Source organism: Adiantum capillus-veneris, chromosome 19, assembly GCF_014529385.1.
Source record: "Adiantum capillus-veneris isolate H3 chromosome 19, ASM1452938v2, whole genome shotgun sequence".
NCBI classification, from domain to species: domain Eukaryota; kingdom Viridiplantae; phylum Streptophyta; class Polypodiopsida; order Polypodiales; family Pteridaceae; genus Adiantum; species Adiantum capillus-veneris.
The window spans coordinates 56,629,845-56,649,132 of record NC_140949.1 but is presented as its reverse complement, the minus strand read 5'-3'; the positions used below and the strand labels follow the sequence as shown (position 1 = coordinate 56,649,132).

General features: G+C 40.1%; 1 protein-coding gene across 2 annotated transcripts in view; it reads left to right on the top strand.

Annotated features, from left to right (window-relative positions):
* The window catches only part of LOC147434065 (octanoyltransferase LIP2p2, chloroplastic-like), a 96,782-nt gene extending 92,079 nt beyond the window's left edge, over nt 1-4,703 (top strand). For both annotated transcript variants that reach the window (XM_086490684.1, XM_086490683.1), the window contains exons 3-4: nt 4,034-4,184; nt 4,270-4,703. In XM_086490684.1, the coding sequence (XP_086346810.1) occupies nt 4,034-4,184; nt 4,270-4,643 (525 nt within the window). In that variant the 3' untranslated portion in view covers nt 4,644-4,703. The remainder of the gene's footprint in view (nt 1-4,033; nt 4,185-4,269) is intronic.
* Nucleotides 4,704-19,288: the final 14,585 nt, after the last annotated feature.

Genomic DNA, 19,288 nt, shown 5'->3' with positions numbered 1-19,288 from the left:
CTGGTTATGTGACCATCTATCACCACTGGGACCATATCTAAAAATGCAATGCAGCCCAGTTCTCAGGTGATTTTCTCTGGGTGACCCCACCTTGGCACTGTGCCTCCATTGAGTTAGTTTCCTGCTTATTAAGTGCAGCAAGGGGACCTAAATGACTTTGAACTAAGCCTAGACACCCTTTTACTACTCGAATTCCAGTGCCAACCAACTTCCCGTCTGCGGGTGAAACTACCGTTTCACACTGGCCATACAATGTCCGCCCATTTGCAACTTCAAAAGAGGGTCTCAAAAATTAAACAAAAATCATTGGAAAGAAACCAACAACTAAGGGTTAGTAGTCTCGACGTCCTCGTGATAGCAAACAAGTGAATGTCAATGTCGATCCTCCTAGTTGCTGGTTCCTTCTATTTATTGTCTCAAGTGCCCACATTCTTCTCCATCTCTTGCAATTGTCTTCCAAACACGAAAACCACAATCTTCGCAAACACATAGGACAAGAGAATGCTTACACTAGAGTAGATTGAACAAAGCCTCTGCAATGGAAGTCGTTGAATGGCTGAAATATTCAATCCTAATGCAATTCTTTGTGATAAAACTTTTCCATTGTCAATGTAGGTTGAGGAGAGAACTTCCACATCATCTCTGAAGAGGGATGACTAAAATTGCAAGAGAAGGTCCCCAAAGAGTTAGTCTAAGGGTAAGGCTTTGGCCTCTCAACCTACGGGTTGTGGGTTCAAATCCCCGTTGGGTCACACTCTAGAGGGACACCTTGTGCTCACGTGGTGTTCACATTGCTAGGGCTCTTGCCCTTGGACACTCGAGTGCATCCTCCTCCTGGGGTGGGTCACCCGAGGAGGAGGTTCCTAGCTGGTTGCTACGAGTTCTCTCCGTCGTTCCCAGCATGTGGTGCATCAATTAGGTGGCCATGGTGATGCCTACGCGTGGCTCTTGCCTGATGGTACGCGGCCCTTGCCCGACCATGTAACATGGCTAATATTTGGAAGGGATAAGCACCTCCCCCTGTGGGCCCTCTAGTGTCGAAAAATAAAATAAAAAATGCAAGAGAATTGCAGAAAAACAGAGAATTGTCTGTATGTGTAGAAAAGTGGCGTAGGATGATGAAAATAAGCTCCCCCAAGGTAGATATAGCTATGGAAAGATCCAAAGTGCAAACAAATGCTGTGAAAACTGAGATTTACGCCCCCCAAAATGCCCTAGAAGCTCAAGCTCGCAAATTCTCTTATAAAACTTGTCAAAATTCTCAATTTGGTTAAAGGGCTTTAATTTAGGTCCTTTGTCCACTTCAAAATTTAAAAAGGTTTGTGAACACACATTTTTTTATATTCTAAGTGACTTTTTGGTCGCCCAAGGCTCTAGTGCTAGAATTTTCTCATCCCGAAAAGAGGGTTATACTGGCTACCTGTTCACAAGCCACAAAATGTGTCAGCAAACAGCATACACAGTTTCAGGGGGGCATCTCCATTTCCCAAAACAATTCACGGCATTCATTCAAGAAAGTATCCTGCAAAGATAAGGCCCACAAGCACATATATGTGCTATGCAATGCAACATCGGTGTTGACAGTCCCCATTCCTGAGCCTATGATTAGAGGACGTTCCCGCGCAAGTACACGATGGTACCAAACTGTGCAAAAAGCTCGCACTCAGGGCATGTGCATGTGAGCACAAGTCCCAAGGGAAAGCCAAGTCCACCGTTCCGAGCATGAACTCAAGGTTCAAGACCCAATGGAACATGAGATTTCTAGAAAGAGGTATCAACCCATGAGGTATTATCATTTTATTTTCCTCAATGCAAGCATAACATTTGGACCATGCGCATTCAAGCGTTCAAAAGGTGACATCAGACTATTTTGCTACACTTTGTACTGCTGAGCCGGTCATTCATGCCATTTACATTGCTAGTGAGGAGGTCATATGTCTGTATTTACTTCAGATATGTGTCAGATTTTGATGGCACCTTTTATTCTCAACAAGATGCATGATGTTTGTTGTACATGGTATTCATAGTGCTTCCTCTTCGGGGCAGCATGGTTGGACTTTGTCAGTTTTTCTTCGGTATTGCAATCTTATCTGCCGTCCTTTGTTGCAAGGTTTACATCACATTCTTTATATTGGCGAGATACCTGCATCTATGTCGCCTTGGCTGATATCTTTCATATTGAAGGGCACTAATACCTCCTATGTTCGTCACTGGAGACACATCACCCACGTCTTCGTGTTTTAGATATTGGCACAGATGATTAGTGCGAAATTGCACCCTTTCTTATTGGATCTCATTTAGGCGTCGCAAATAGGCTTTGTTCAAGTCAGATGCAGCTGGAGTCTGGACAATATATACACCTTTTATGAGGTTGCTGGAATTTATGAGGTTGCTGGAATGGGCAAGACAGTTGGCCTAGCCACTTGCCGTCATTCTTCTTGATTTTGAAAAGGCATACAATTGAGTTAATTTGGGTTTTTTAGAGCGCAATTATGGAGGATGGGGTTCCTAGAGCCATGGATTTCTGGTGTGGCATCACTACAGATCTGCTTCGATATACAGGCAATCAGTTTGGTCTATCCTGATCGGTGCACAAGGGATGCCTGACGTCCCTGTACCTCTTCTTGTTCTTCACTGAGTTTATCTCTCTATGGTCTTCCAATGCCTTATGCTTGAGGAGCCTGACCTTTGAGATTAAGAGTATGTGGATGTTATACTCCTGTTTTCACATTATGAGGTACATGTACTTGACAGGTTGCGAGCAACACTCTATTTTCTGTTTGTGCAGTGGAGCTGTCATCAATTTGGCACAAATCGTTTGGTTTTTTGTTGGGTGTTGAGGAGTAGTGCCATTGGAGCTCGTCAGATGATTTCACTTGGCTACTTCCCAATCAGACGTGTCATTATTAGAGATTTCATGTGGGCATTGAATTTTCTGCACAGCAACAGTTTGAGCGAGTTTTACAGTCCATTCAGAGAAAGCTCTACCATTGGTCTTCTATGCACTTGTCACTTGCTGGCAGGACTTGGCTGTTAACCACGTACTTCTTGTGACATCTTGGTATACTACCTCCTGTTGGATGTTGCACCCAGGGGTTTTATCTCAGCTGCGACACCTAGTGTTTAACTTTCTTTGGGGCGGTTCTGATGGTTCTAGAGAACAACCGTCCTCGAGTTGCATGCCATACTATCATTATGCCGAGGGAGCATGGAGGCTTGGGTATTATTGAGCTTTGAGATGCAGAGCAGTGCATTGCTTTCCAAGCTCATCGTCTGAGGTCTTTTCCTTGGGGCTGAGCATGGGAAGCAGTTTTTATGCCATACATTGTCACGTGTGGCCAAGAGCTGGTTCTCGTTCGCACGTGACAATGGAGGACATTCTCATTTATTCTCATTGATGCCCCTTTAAAATACAGCTCATGCTTCGACGTTTGTGCGTTGTCTTGTGCGTATTTGATTGGGTATGCGGAGTGGATTGTCTCCAGTGTGTGGAGGAGATAGAGAGACAGCTTTTGATTTGGACTGACTATTTCAGGCATCAGGATGGGCATCAGTAGGGAGACAGGACTCGTATAAACTGGGCAGATGGGATGCAGATCCAGCGTTGTCTGCTTTATTACTGGCGGGTGACGACGATAGATGTGGAGTTCATTGGCCCGGAGTATGGGGTCAGGAGAGGGTAGCCACCCGTATGGCTTACATTTATGAAGCTATTCCAGACAGCATGTTGATGATCGAAAAATAGAGCAAGGGGATCCCAGTCAGAAAGTATTAGAATTTAGGACAGTAGTGTAAGGGTTACCCACCTTCCTAATTTGAAGGGAATTAGGCTCCTCCTGGAGATGTACTACAATCCTATTGACTTATCCACGAGATGCTCTCCCCGCTGACAAGAGCATCCATAAGTGGCTCTTCCAGTTTTGGTCTCTATATTTGATTGTTTCGATTCCTTCTACAGGCATTTGTTGACTTGTTGATAGTAATACTGTTTAATATTACTAAGGTTTATTGAAAACATTGCTCTAATTGTCAGCTAGTGATGTACCCAATCTTGAACCTGCGGCATTTTCAAATGGACCTTCATTGGTATCTAAGAACACTTGAGGAAGTGGTTATCCAAGCGCTTTGGAATGCGTGTGGCATTGAGGCCGTACGCATTAAGGGGTTAACAGGTGTTTGGGTTGGTAAGCTATCTATGTGCCTTTAGTTATCAAGACCCCTTCGATGTTTTCATCTGTGGGTAGTTACTAAGCTTTAACCTAATATTAGGGACTGAGAAGGTTGCTGCTATTGGTGTTCGAGTTTCACGGTGGGTAACTTATCACGGGCTGGCTCTAAATGTGACGACTGATCTTTCTCCGTTCAAGAGGATTGTGCCATGTGGCATAAGCAGTTATTCAGTGGGATCTCTGGCTGAGATTCTGAAAAGGCGGGGTCATTTTCAAATGTTTCAAAGACAATCACCCATAGATGACTTGTTAGATCTTTTACATAAACAGCTGCTAGATGAATTTTCTGAGGTGTTTGGGCTAAATCTCTCACAGGTTCGTTGTGAAGATGCATCCATTTTTAGTACTGGCTATATACCTTTTATTGGCACTACCTTTCGAGAGAAAGGTAGTGTTGATGTGGAGGTCTTTTAAGGCTTTTTTGTAGACTTTATCATCAATTTGAGTTGTGAAGAAGAAGTAGGTTTGTGCCTCCATCTCCATTGGTTATGTGCATGTGTTCTTCCAAGAGCTCAAGCTCTTTCTTTCTCTATTGCTTTACATGGTATCAGAGCCTAGTTCTCTCTCTCTCTCTCTCTCTCTCTCTCCCCCCCCCCCCCCCCCCCCCCCGAGAGACAACACGATCATTTGCAGAGACAGACGCCTTATTTGTATTGCCTAGAAACATGGCTGATTACTATACCCACTCCACATATATATATGTTCGATTGTATTTAAAGTTTAGTACATAATATATACAAAAATTCCCCATGAATGATGCAGGGGAACAGATGATGCAATGTAAGCGGCACAAAATCATCTTGCTATTGAATTTTCATTTCAAAATTAAAGATTAGTTTTTGCTTTTGTCCAAGAGATCCATTTGTTACTAGTTGAAAGACACACCCAGTTAGCTAGTTTGAGGTTTTCATGGCAATTGCTGAAGGTCAGAATTGTAAGGAGTAGTTGTTTGGCCAAGCTTTATAATTATCTTCTTTTGTTGCCTCCAAGGAACTCTTATGAGTGTATTGAACTTAAACAAACCCTAACTTAGCAATGATGAGAATCCATGAAGGCATATGGCAGGGTTGCTTTTTAATCTGCTTGATGGCATCTACAATTGTGATCTAGCTCAACACCACCCAAATTGATTGGGTTGTCCTCATTCCTGGCAAGGAAATGTACTTTTATTGATTACAAGTGGCTACACTGCCCTAGGGGGATTCACTAGTAGTAATATTGATATGGAGACGTAATTCCGTGCATCAAATGTCTCTTTTTCATTCCTTTATACGGAGTGCCATTCTTTGGAGAATGCACCTTCTCCTCCGTTAGGCTCACACAATCCCATATGATAACCCACAATGAATCCCTTGCTGGTAAATGGTAGGCGGTTGGTATATATCTGCTTCAATAGTGAATATGTGAAATAGGTTGTTGATGGATCTCAAGTGTATAGAGTCAAAGCAAGGGAAGGAAGGGATAGGCAAAGGTTAACTCTCATCTTGAATTTTATATTTCTCCTTATGCACAATTGTAGTTAAAATGACAATTATGAAGAGCAACCTGGGCTCTGACTGGTTTATGTTGTTAAGTACATCAAGCTTATAATATGATGTTATTTGCATGTAGCTTAAGGGAAAAGAAAATTGTTATGCCTCTTTTGCGGTGACGGCAAAAAAGAAGAAAGTCTCTTAGCATTCAAACTGCAAGTTGAACTAAAGAATGTACAAGTGTTAAAATTGTTTAATTTGTGATATTGGAAAAATTCTGAAGTGAAAGAAATACAACAAATAGGAGGAAGTTTGAAGGCAAGAGGTTTTTGTAGTGGGCTTTGAGTTGTGTGATCAATATCGAATGCGGTTTTGGCTACCTATGGGATTAAACACCACAATGACCATTGCCATATATTCCCTAGTAAAATGATCATTGAAAAGAGAAACATGTCACTTATGGAGATAACATAGTGTATGGTTAAGAACCAACCAAGCTTTGCCATTTGTTTTTTTAACAAAAAGATTCATAAAGTCTGAGTTGAAATATGAACTTGAAACCATTCACAATGAGTTATAACTATTCTTAGATATTCCTTGAAGCATCAACCTACCCTTATGTGTTCTTGCAAAATACACTTGTTGAACATGGAAACAACACAACCATATAAGGTAGCAAACACAAAAACAGCAAGTACACATGAGAGAAACATTTGTATCTCAAAAGCTAAACAAGAGTTGAATTATTTTTGCACGTGCTATTTTTTTGGACAAAGAGACAATGAATTTGCGTGCATCTTTTTGCTTTGTTTTTTTAATGTAACTAAGAAAGCACTCCAGTTTGAAGAAGAGAGACTATAATAGGTTCCTATAGAGATCTTACAGAAACTACTTTTCCCTCCTCAAATAGAATGGAGTGTCCATATAACTTTTGAATACATTTTTAGCCATGAACAAAGTTGTGGTACTTAAAGAGTTTTAAGCAGATACACCTATGTATGCCTTGAGTGGTAGTCTTCAAGGGTCAATATTTGCACATGCATACAACTCAATCTACAAAAGTCTTTGTGCTTGGCCTTGTTGTAATTGACCTTGATTACATTGGGTTTATGCTGGCATTTACTCGACCATTAGAAATTTTGGCATTGACTATCGACATGTGAACTTTGTCGTATTCAACTCTAGGACAAAGATTTTTTACCCCTTGTTAACATGAAAAGCACTCTAAACGTTGGCTTATGAAGTTTCGTTGTGGAATTTCGGAGAACTTTTCCAACGAACCCGAGGGAATGTTAGATGGGCCATTCTAAACACTAGCTACAATTCTTGTCATCATGATAGCTACAAAATAGAAATGTTATAACTCAAGGCTTTTCTTCACCTCTAAACCATAACAATTTTGGCCTTGACTATCTTTTGAGAACGTGTCAACCTTGTCCTTTTAAACTCTTGGGGTAGAAGGTTTTTAGCCCTTATTACTCAGCATGGATGTCACTTTAACCTTTCGTGCTTTATAGTTCGTTTGAATTAGGCTTATAGAATTATTTCTAAGGAATTTTGGATTGATCTTTTCTTGGCATTTGCTACTATATTACACTCACTCAATTTTGATCACATTGAAAGGAAAGGGAAATTGTGGCAACTAGGTCTTCACATGCACATTATGTGAACACTAGCCTATGTGATTTTGGTAATTTGACCATTGCTTCACTTGGCTGCTCCTTGGCCTTGGGGCATTAGCTCGAAAGATTGTTGTAGCATTATATTGAGGTTTCTTTTCTCCCTTAAACCCATAATGGGTACCTTCTACTTAGATTGTTTCTTACTATGTTGAGGTAATGGTTCTATGCCCTATCACCATTGATGGATATTCTTACCTTGTTTGAGAATGATACCTCGATGATGAATATGATATGGTTATGATATTTAGCTACTTCATTGATGGGTAGATTGATGTATTTACTTAGTTAGGGAGACTTACCCCTTGAGATGGTACCATTGTAGTGCTATTCCTTTTATTGTATTCTATTGTCTATCATTAAGAATTGCTAATCTAGAATGTTTTGGGAAATTTTGACCCAAATTGTATTAGGATTCTTGACCTTATGGATTACCCCTTCAATTACCTTCATTAGGAAGAGAATGGGGTCTACCAAGGCATTTTTATGGCACTTTAAGGAGTCAAACCTATATTATGAAGAAAGTAGTGAAAGGAGAAATTTTGATTCAAATAGGAAAAAATGGCTTGTTAATCTAAGTTCAAATTTTCCTTCTAAAATGAAATTAAGAATCTAGCAAGAAAAGCTATATCATGCAACATATCTACAAAAAGAGCTTGGCATGTAGATTAATCTTTGATTAGCTTAAAGGTTGTATGTAGAAGTTATGGATGCCCAAAAATCATAAACACAATCACATTTTTTGGGGAAAAAGTACATCCTTTGACCTTGCTTGCACCACCAACATTCTTGCACATATGACATATACCTATTTGTCAAGATTTTAATCACCTCCACAATCTCATGGCAAGTGAAAAGGCCTCCTAGACCCCCTTCTCTTCCTAATGTGGAATTCTAGCTAGCTTGATATTACATGCCAACTTTGGGCTAGTTCAAGTAATAGAGGACTTTTTGGTTACTATTTGTTGGTAGGTTCTATTGCCGCTTTGTATGTTGAATGTCTTGGGTCTTTTTTTTGCATATGTGCTTGTGGAAAGATAAATTATGTGCAAGTATAGAACTTTTCAAGAGTTCTTGTAACTGTGGGGGGGGGGGGGGGGGGGGGGGGGGGGGGGGATTTCTAGTTAATTTGGTTGTACATTTTATTGGTGGGGATAAACATCACGAATGAGTGGCCACAAGAAGCAAAAGTAATGTGCAATATGGACTCACTTTGATGGTACACGACATTTTTCCCAAGGGCTAATGGCCTTTGAATGTTTATAGGCTAACATGGATGGCTTGAATGATGTAATACATACACACTTTTGCTCAGAAGACAAGTGAGAGTGAATGGTTTAAGAAAATAATAATGATGGCTTGGTAAAACATCACAAGGATCCGGTTACAATGGAAGAGGAGGTCAAGTTGCAAAGGCTTGCTTGCCTACCGCTTTCTCAAAGTGTACAAGTCTCAAATTTTTGTACGAGGATCCGGATACAATGGAAGATGAGGTCAAGTTGCAAAGGCTTGCTTGCCTATCACTTTCTCAAGGTGTACAAGTTTCAAATTTGTGTACATGTTTGTTGATCCTTAAACTTCAAATGGTTGTTGGATGGTTTGACACATTAATGTCTAAACGATCTATTTCAGTGTACTCTCTCTCTCTCTCTCTCTCTCTCTCTCTCTCTCTCTCTCTCTCTCTCTCTCTCTCTCTCTATCTAATAACATTTTCATCCTATATTTATCTCAAGCCCCTTGGTTTGGTCAACAAGTTATCTACAAGAACTCACCTTTGAAAAAAATCATATGACGTGATATTTGTCAAGCAAAGACAATCTCACTAGCCATTGCAATGGATTGCAAGAATAAGGAAGAGAATGGGGTCTAAGAAAGCTTTTTTATTTGCAAGTTTAAGAAGTCAAGCCTTTAATATTAAGAATTTAATCAAAGGAATTCAAATGAGCAACTTGCGACTAGCCAATTTAAAAGTAAAATTCCAATCCAAAACAAAACTCAAAATCTACTAGGAAAAAATATTTCATGTGCATATTTATGGAGAAGTAAGAAATCCAAAAACTATAAAAGTACCTACCTCCTTTTGGGGAGGAAAGTATCCTTTGACCTCTTTAACACCTCTGTTACACACCCAAAAATTTTGCACACATGGTGTACACCTATATGTCAAAAGTTTAATCAAGTTTATAATCTCATGCCAAGTTAAGAGGCCCTCCTAGATTCCATCCTCTTCCTAAAGTTATATCATGCTTGCCAATATAATTTTGACACATATTTAAGGATGTGAAAACCATAAAAATCTTGGGCTAGCAGTCTCATATTTGTATCAAGGTATTCAAATAGTTTTCCTTTTATTCCATGTGTACATATTGGAAATTGCATTCATGCAAATTGTCTTGCCTATAGCAAGGACAACCTGCCTCACCAAACCATCATATCTACAAATTGTATGCCTTAATACAATGAGTCCAAGAAAAGATTATGACACCATGGGATTTCCTTGTGTCAACATTGTCAAGACCATGCCAATGATTGATAGTTTTATTCCTTAAATGTACTCACCATTCTATTACATCTCTCTCTCTCTCTCTCTCTCTCTCTCTCTCTCTCTCTTTGCTATAAATTAGGTTTCACTGTGGGGATGATGCATTCTCAATGAATTCCATTTCTAGAGTCTTCGATGGAAAATTTGAATTCTTTTGTAGGCGACAGCATGAAACAAAAAGGGAGCATGGCATTAAAGTAGCAAGTGCAAGAGTTTGTAGTTGACACCACAAAAAATCTTCTACATCAAATTTCGATATGATATAGCAATGGGCATGTGAATATGCTTAGAAAAACTTTAAGTTGAATTTTAAGGTAATAAGCTAGACTAATGTGTATCAAACGATGAATGAGATAAATAAGTTATTTATTCCAATTTCATACATTGGGATGCTCATTTTTGTAGGTGACAACTAGCTCTTGACTAGGGATCCCATCTCTTCACGAAAGAAGTGGTATCGTTACCAAGAAGAAAAACTCTTTTATAAAGCTCCATTTTCCTCATTTGAGTGATTGTTATCCATTGCATTGAAAAAAAGATTTAAAATGAGTTTTAAGGTAATAATCAAGCTAGATTAATGCATATTCAAATGAGGAAAGAGATAAATAAGCTTTGTATTCCAATTTCATACATTGGGATGCTCATTATTGTAGGTGAAAACAAGCTCTTGACTAGGGATCCCATCTCTTTGACGTAAGCAGTGGTGTTGAAACAAGAAGTAAAACTCCTACATGAAGCTCCATTTTCCTCTCTTGAGTGTTCTTCTTTTCCCTAGTTCAAACGTGGTGTTATATCCTAGCTAGCTTGCCATTAGTGCTAATCTCATTATCCTTATTTATCACCTCCCTCCTTTCTATCAAATTCGACGATGCACATTAGGAAAGAAATGGACTCATTTTCGGGCCTTTCAACTCTAGTGAGAGAATGCTCCTTAGCCAATAGGAAGAAGGCTAACGTTACATTGAAAAAGCATTTTTTCTCATTTTGAAAATGTCCATGAAAACCATTTTGGTGAAATTGTCACTATCATCAGAAAAGTAAGGCGCTTCATAATGACATCTGGCACAAGCGCCGAAAGCCTTTTTATGACCCGTTGTTGCTATCATATAAAGTGAAGTACTTGTACTTGTGCATCTCGCACAAGTATCAATCACCTTTTTATGAAGTACTCGCGATTTAAATTTGAACAGATTGTACTTGATAGTGATTGATAGGTACTATTTAAGACTATGAAGGAGTCAGAACCAAACGAATAGAGGCGCTTGAGGGGTCTCTGGGATCTCTATTTGCTTGGTTCTAACCTTATGAGGCCCTATGATTAAGATATAGCACTTTTTAAGCCCACGGATGCATCCGGAACGTCCAAAAACCATAGGATAGCTCTTTAAAACACTGAAATCTGACGTCTCTAGCTCAAGATATAGCATTTTTAAGCCTAGGGCCTCATGAGGTCAGTACCAAGCGAATAGGCCTCTATTCGCTTGGTACTGACCTCATGAGGCCCTAGGCTTAAAAATGCTATATCTTGAGCTAGAGACGTCAGATTTCAGTGTTTTAAAGAGCTATCCTACGGTTTTTGGACGTTCCAGATGCATCCGTGGGCTTAAAAATGCTATATCTTAATCCTAGGGCCTCATAAGGTCAGAACCAAGCGAATAGAGGTCCCAGAGACCCCTCAAGCGCCTCTATTTGCTTGGTTCTGACTCCTTCATAGTCTTAAATAGTACCTATCAATCAGTATCAAGTACAATCTGTTCGAATTTAAATTGCGAGTACTTCATAAAAAGGTGATTGATACTTGTGCCTCTATTCTGTGGCATTATTTTTTTATTTTGAAAACAACTCTTATGTGTTTTCTCTTATCGCACATCACATCACTCATTAAGATTCACGGACATGGAATTTTGTGTACACTTAAGTTGGGCTCTCGAAAAGCATTTTGTACGAGCATGCATTTAAGTGATTGAGCAAACTTTTACGTATGTACTATGAGAAATAGAATTCAAAAAAAAAAACTTTTGCATTTTTCATAATTACCTCTCTCTATGTTGAGTTGGCGTTTCTTAAAGGGCCCAAAATTGAGTCCAAGTTTCTCCTAATGAAAGCGTAGAGACCAAGGGGAGAAAGCAAGGGGGAGAGAGAGAGAGAGAGAGAGAGAGAGAGAGAGAGAGAGAGAGACTCTTGAACCAATCAACCATGGCAATGAATCACTGATATATAATATAATGGGGGTTGAGAGTTGCTTATATAGCAACCTCAATAAATTTCCCTACCCAAACTTTGACAAATAAGTAACATACATATCTAAAAGCCAAACTAAATAATGGGATCACATTGGGCAATTCACTTGAGATGCCAAAACTCTAACACCCTCTTTACAGCTCATAGTGGACATAAATAGTGAGACCAAGTTGATGAAGAAGCTACCATGGACACCCCAGCAGAGGATACTTTCCATTGGATTTGCTACCATCAACTCTGTATCTTAGAAGAATGTCATCTTGAGCATCGGTTTCCTTTTAGAAAATTAAATTGTAGACCACATTACATCCAAGAATCCCATTCGTGAATTTTGAACACATCATGTCCAAAATACTTTCCAGACAAAGAACTTTGAAACAAATCCTGTCCATAATCCGACCAACAACAATGGATTGGTGCACTCATCCATAGTGTTTTAGATACGTTTGATTGGTTCCCTGCTAGATGCATGTGCCTTGAACTCCAACCCATGGGTTCAAACACCGATTACTTGAACTCCAACAAAGGGGTCCAAGTCAATTATACAGAGCACTATGTGCCCCTCTTCCACTCATAAGCCTCTCTTTGGATGAAACTAGTGGCACCAATTGTCCTTTGACTAGAAACCTGGTGTCGTGGCCACTGTGGTTTCCATCACGTGTGCCATGCCAATCTCCTCTGTCAAATCTTTATCACCATATTATGTTTCAATCTTGCCTTTGCCTTTGTCTCTTTGTGAGTTCCTGCTTTTGTCTTTGGCTTCAAACTCCCAAGCCAAACAAAGCGTCGTGTCACATTTTATATAATTGTGGTCGGACCTCGTGGGTACCGAGGCAACTAACTGAGTACTGGTACTATCATCCTTGTCAAGCTTGCCTTTGCCTTTGTCCTCTAGTGAATTTGTCCATTTGCTTTTGGCTTCACAATCTTGAGCAAAACAATTTGTGGATTTCCTTGAGAATTGTGCGAGTGCATAGGCCACTAACTGGATGGTTGATCTATTTTCCATAGTCATTTGTTGGTTTTAGTTGATGTTGGAGGTGCTCCGGGGGGGGCATGTTGAAGCTACAAAATATGGATACTTATGCTCCTTCTCGCAGTCCAAGATTCATACAATTCCACCAAGCCACACCAAAATCTACAAGAAGTTCCCCAAATTCGTCCTCAAGCCGTGCCAAAAGAGGGCTCTTTATAGCCTCCAATCTTCTCACTTCTTCCAAGCCAATCTGCCAAAAGGTGATATTACACCCCTCTCTTGAGCTCCAATCTTTGCCTTTTCCAAGCCACGTACACAACCCCCAAAGAGGCCTGGCACAAATTCCAAATCATTCACCCAAAAGTTTGAAACCTATGCAGGTCGCCTTTCCAAAGCCGCTCCAAAGATCTCTACTTCCAAATAAAATTTCAACTCACTTTTGTTCCTCCTCTTGCAACACACCACCCACCCCTTGCTGGCTCACGGCATTTTAAAACGTTGCCGGGTCACAAGGTGGGGGTGAATGTGGGCACCGCAGCCAAACAAGAGGAGGTGTTGTGGTCGATGTCGCCAAAAGACTGCCAAGGTGGAACGTTTTAAAATGTTGGCATGGAGAAGGCTATGCGGCATCGGCAGGAGGATCTAGTACCTATGTTTTAAAACGCAGCGCGCGTAGGGGGTCAAATTGTCCACTATCAAGGGATGCCACCAAGTAGCGTTCTAAAATGATAACCCTGCGATAGCGGCAACAAGAAAGGGTGGAGTGAGCGGCACCGGTACAGAGGTATTGCCTAGCGTTTTAGGAACATTGCTAGAGGAGGAAGGGGGCTCAAGAATGCCGCCAGGTGAGGGACGATGGTTCTTCTCTTTACAGGTCTTCTCCACACATAACATCTTGCTCGCCCAAGGTCATGGAGCACTAAGCTTTGATACCATGTCAAAGTCGACAATGCAGAAGCGTAGAGACCAAGGGGAGAAAGCAGAGAGAGAGAGAGAGAGAGAGAGAGAGAGAGAGAGAGAGAGAGAGAGAGAGAGAGAGAGAGAGAGTCTCTTGAACCAATCAACCTTGGCAATGAATAACTGATATATAATACAATGGGGGTTGAGGATTGCTTATATAGCAACCTCAGTAAATCACCCTATCTAGAGTTTGACAGATAAGTAACATAAATACTTAAAATCCAAACTAAATAATGGGATCACATAGGGCAGTTCACTTGAGATGCCAAAACTCTTAACACTTTACTCATAAGTAGCATTTACACATGTATTAAACTCGAGGGTTTTCTAATCACATTATTAGGTATGGTGTTATCATAATGGCATTGGTTTAGAGATTTTGAAGTCCTTTTAGCATCATCTCAAATAAGAGGTTGGTTTTTTCCATTTAAAGTCATTAAGGATTTTGCACCACACAATTATAGTAAGAATTTAATTAGAACACATTGTGGAAGAACCTTTCATTTAAAATTTTATTGTCAAAGTTATTTAAATAGCTTGTACTTATTGGCATCAATTTACATAAAATATATCTCAAAGGAGTGATGTTTGGCTAAGATCATCCAATCAATCAATGACTTACACAAGGGAAGAACCTTTTAACTAAACCTTTCTTGTCAAGTTTAATTAAAGAGCTTGTACTTACTAGCATCAATTTACACAATATAGCTCTCAAAGGAGTGATGTTTGGCTAAGATCATCCAATCAATCGATCACTTCGACATTACTTCCAAAGACTAGTGAGGCGGTCCGGGGCGGGCAACAAGAAGAGTGGCCTCTAAGCACCCTTTTAGGCTCTCGTGCTGCTCAATTGGGTTGGGGTTGGAAAAAACAACAAACACACACACAAACCCGCAACCTAACCCTACACAAATTTGGGGCACCACCTAGTTTTGGATGCGAACTAGGACGCATAGAGAGAGAGAGAGAGAGAGAGAGAGAGAGAGAGAGAGAGAGAGAGAGAGAGAGAGAGAGAGAGAGAGAGAGTGCTCGCGCTGCTTTGAAACGTATCATCAGTGAATATATATGTAAGAAAGAGAGAGAAGGAGGAAGGGGGTGCTTGTTGCACTAATACCTTCTTACAAATCTGTCATGACCAATCAAAGTGAGATTGGCATTTGTTCAACATAGCTTGAGTAAATAACTACCGCAACACATCGCAAGAAAAGCCACCCCAATCACTATCTTAAGGCCAAGGGATTCCTCTTCACCCTGTCGCCCTCTTACAGCATGTGGGATTTATGGCTAAATTGATAACAACACCCTTTGTGGGGTCCCTTTTTGGATGATTTTTTTGAATGCCTCCAAGAGTGAGCCCTCCATAATGCATGCATGCATGCCAGAGTTCCTTGACCTTATTTTGTGGGTCTATAATTGAATATGTTGTTGAGATCATGATATAAGTGAATATTACAACTAAGGAAATCAAATATTGAGGGGTCTAAAAAATATATACATGTCAAAATATAAATAATATAGGTGGAAAAATATAAAGGGGTCAACTTTAAAAGTAAATCTCTCTCATTATGAGACTACCATAAAAAGATGAATATTTTTTGTGTTCTAATTTATGAGAGTGAAAGAGAATAATTATAGGAAGGAGAAAATATACACTCAAATAAAACTAGTTTTTTTGGATTTTTGTTGGGGTAGAGTTATACCAAAAATATGAGAAGCTTGCATGAAATTTTTCTATATGGAATCAAGAGTATGCAAAATGATAATAAAAATTGAGGTAATGGTGAGTCAATGTACATAGCATACATAGGTAAATAACACACACCTAGGTAGAAATATTATAATAAATACCAAAATAAATCCTTATATTTAGGCCCTATATACAATGAAATATTTACACACAAAGAGGCTATAATATAAATTTGTATTTTATTTTTTAAATTTATTTTTGCTCAACTAGCCCAATGATAGCTAATTGAGGGTTTTTTTAAGGAGATATGGGAAAAGTCTCCTAACTCACACACGCCTATGTATAGTGAAATGGTAGGGATAGCCACAGTGTTTGGGTGATTTTGGTAGGGTGAGGTAGCTCACTATGACCATAGACGAAGTGAAATGGTGTGAACTCCGTGGCCTCCCTATACGTGGTTTGATATGCCCACAATGCTCGATCCAAGAATTCATCCCACAACTTTGTCTTGTTTTTCACCATCTTTTTGATGATGCATACAATGACACCATTAGCTTTTTCTACCAAACCATTTGGCTGGGGATAGTAGGGTGTATTGTGACGATGTAGAATGTCAAGTTCTTCACAAACTTCTTTGAGCAAGCCCTTTCTAAACTCTAGACCATTATCAGAAACAATCTCCAAAGGTGTTCCAAATCTACAGCAAATGTGAGTATAGATGGATTTACTCACTATCCTCTCATTTACCTTTGCCACACTTTGTGCTTCCACCCACATAGTCATATAGTCAGCCACTAGAATGTAGACTTTACCATTTTTTGTCCTAGGCAAAGGACCCATAACATCAATGCCCTTTTTTTCAAAGGGTCCATGGACCATACACCAATATTCTATTCCCATTTACCTGACAATTGTGACAATTTTTACACCAATGTTGGACATCCACATGCAAACTTGGCCAAACATATCCCGCAAGCAAAATCTTCTTCACAGTTAACTCTTGGGCAAAATGACCACCACATGTCTCTTCATGCCAACCTTTTAAAATGGCTGGAATCTCCTCAGTAGTTGGTACTCTTCTGCATACTTGATCCTTCCCTCTTTGATAGAGGGATCCTTCTAGGAAGAGATATGTGTTTGCCTTCTTCATGAGTCTCCTCTTCTAAGATTTTGTGAAGTCTTGTGGAAACTCACCCTCCAAAATCTAGCCAATGATGGGAGTCAATGACTCCAATCCCTGGTACCTCGGTTGCTTGATCGTTGCTGCCATCATGATGACTTGCACTTCTTTCTCAACACATGCAATTGCTTGTTGTGCAAGTAAATCAGCATCCTCATTTTGTTTCCTAGAAATATGATATAATTACACTTTCTCAAATTGATTGAATAACCTACGGATGGTATGAACTTTGGCCCTTAGTCTCTCATTTTTGCATGTCCAAATACCTAAAATCTACTTCACAATGATAAGTGCATCCCCTTTTAACATGAGACGTTGTATACCTTGGTCAATGCACATTTTTAAACCATGAAGTAGTGTGTCATATATAGCTTCATTGTTGCTAGTTGAACTTGGTAGATTGACCTTCTATTTCATGACCACCTCTCCTCTTGGGTTGAGCAACACTAGCCCTCCCCTTGCTTTTCCTATGGCTCATCAAAAAGCTCCATCAAAGAACAAGGTAAATGCATTAGGGATACTTTTAGGTGGTGGCAATGGTAGGGTCTTTACTTCAGGCACCTTAATCTCCTTCTCATGTACCCTATAAGTGAGAATCCCTGCCAATTGTGCACGCACACTATCTTCTACCTTGAAAGAGTATTGAAACTCTTGCAAGTCCATAATCCACTTTAAGATCCTAGTACTAAGATTCATTTGAGATGACACCCAAGGGAACAAATTTTCTGCAGTGATAATTACAAAAGGTTTTGGTAGCAAGTAGGATCTAAACTTTCTCACCGCAAACATAAGAGAAAGCATCATGAGTTCTGCCTCTGTGTAGCCTCTCTCCAAAGCATTCAAGACCCTACTAGCAAAGTAGATGGGCCGCATCCTGGTACTGTGGGGATCTTGTTGTAATAAAAGTGCACCAATTGTTTCCTTTCCAACACTAGAGCTAACAAATAATGTGTACTCCCAACAAGAAGGCATGAGTTTTGGTAGCTCTGACAAAATGAATTTAATGTTACAAAAGTACTCCTCAAGCTCATCAGACCATACAAATTTGACTTGTTGTGTCAGCCTTTGCAAAGGATGAAGCAACTCCGAAGCTAAGTGAATGAAGCATGACATATACTTCACCTTTTGAATGAATGAGATGACCTCTTTGAGATTCTTGGGTGATGGGAGCTCAATAAGAGTGTTAGAAGCTAGACACACCCCACGGCATCTAACTATTCGGAGAATTATTATTTTTGTAATTATTCATTCATTGAGGAAAACCTGATTTTTCACCTTGTAATTATTGTGACTTACAGAAGTTTCCAGATTGTATCCCAGTTTTGATAGTTAGATTGAGTAGATGGTTGATTTTGAAACTTTAGGGTTTGAGAAATTGTAAGGTATATATACCACTTTTTGACCTTAATGAAAAAAACCTCTTGTCATTTTAAAAAAACAAGTTTTGAAGTCTGTGAGTGAGCATATTGTGTACGAGAGAGAGTGTGTGAGTTTCATCTTGACGCTACGTGTGCTCCGGTGGTCGGAATCGAGTGCGGAGAAGTGCAGTGTGTTGCCCCCGACGAGAGCTACGCGCCGATACCTACATTGCACGCGTACGGTCCGGTTTTGCGAGCTCCTTCTACGAGCTTCATCGGGTGTTTGGGTGAGCATACGTTGTCCGATTTTGCATTGCAGCATATCCATGCGTTCACATTGAGTAGAACTACACACTAGATACTTTAGATTTAGGAAACGAAGACCTGCAGATTTCGGCCAGACATCCTACGTGTTTCTGCACCATGTGTTTTAGGTTGGGATTTTGGTTCTTAGACCTTAGGGAGAGCGACCTATTGGTATTAATAGGATCTCCTTCAATTTCTATGGTGTTTCGAGATTGTTTAATGGGTGTTCGACTCTAGAAAGCATTGTAGGAAGTTTCCTCTTATACACTCTTAAAGGCTGTGACTTAGACAATTGGTAGAGACCTCTGTAGGAATTAGTTAGAGGAGTCGGTCGAGTGTAGGTTGACACCTTATGCTTGCTTCCACGCGCCTGCGGGTCGATCTTCCTCCTTAGCTGACATTACATGTTAGGTGAGTTCTCCTTGTGCTGACGTCCGTCGTGGCGTATCCATCCAACATTGGCGCCGCTGCCGGGGACGAAAACCTTAGGTAGGTGACTGAGACTAATCCTTGAGGATTGGGATTTTTGGCCTGCGAAGAGTCTTGTTTTACATTTAGATAGGATCAGAGGGTGGAGGACTCTCTAGGTCTTAGAGGGAGTTTAGGAAGCGTGTGCCTGGCCTAGATCCTTCGACTTAGGTAGATTACGTAGACCAAG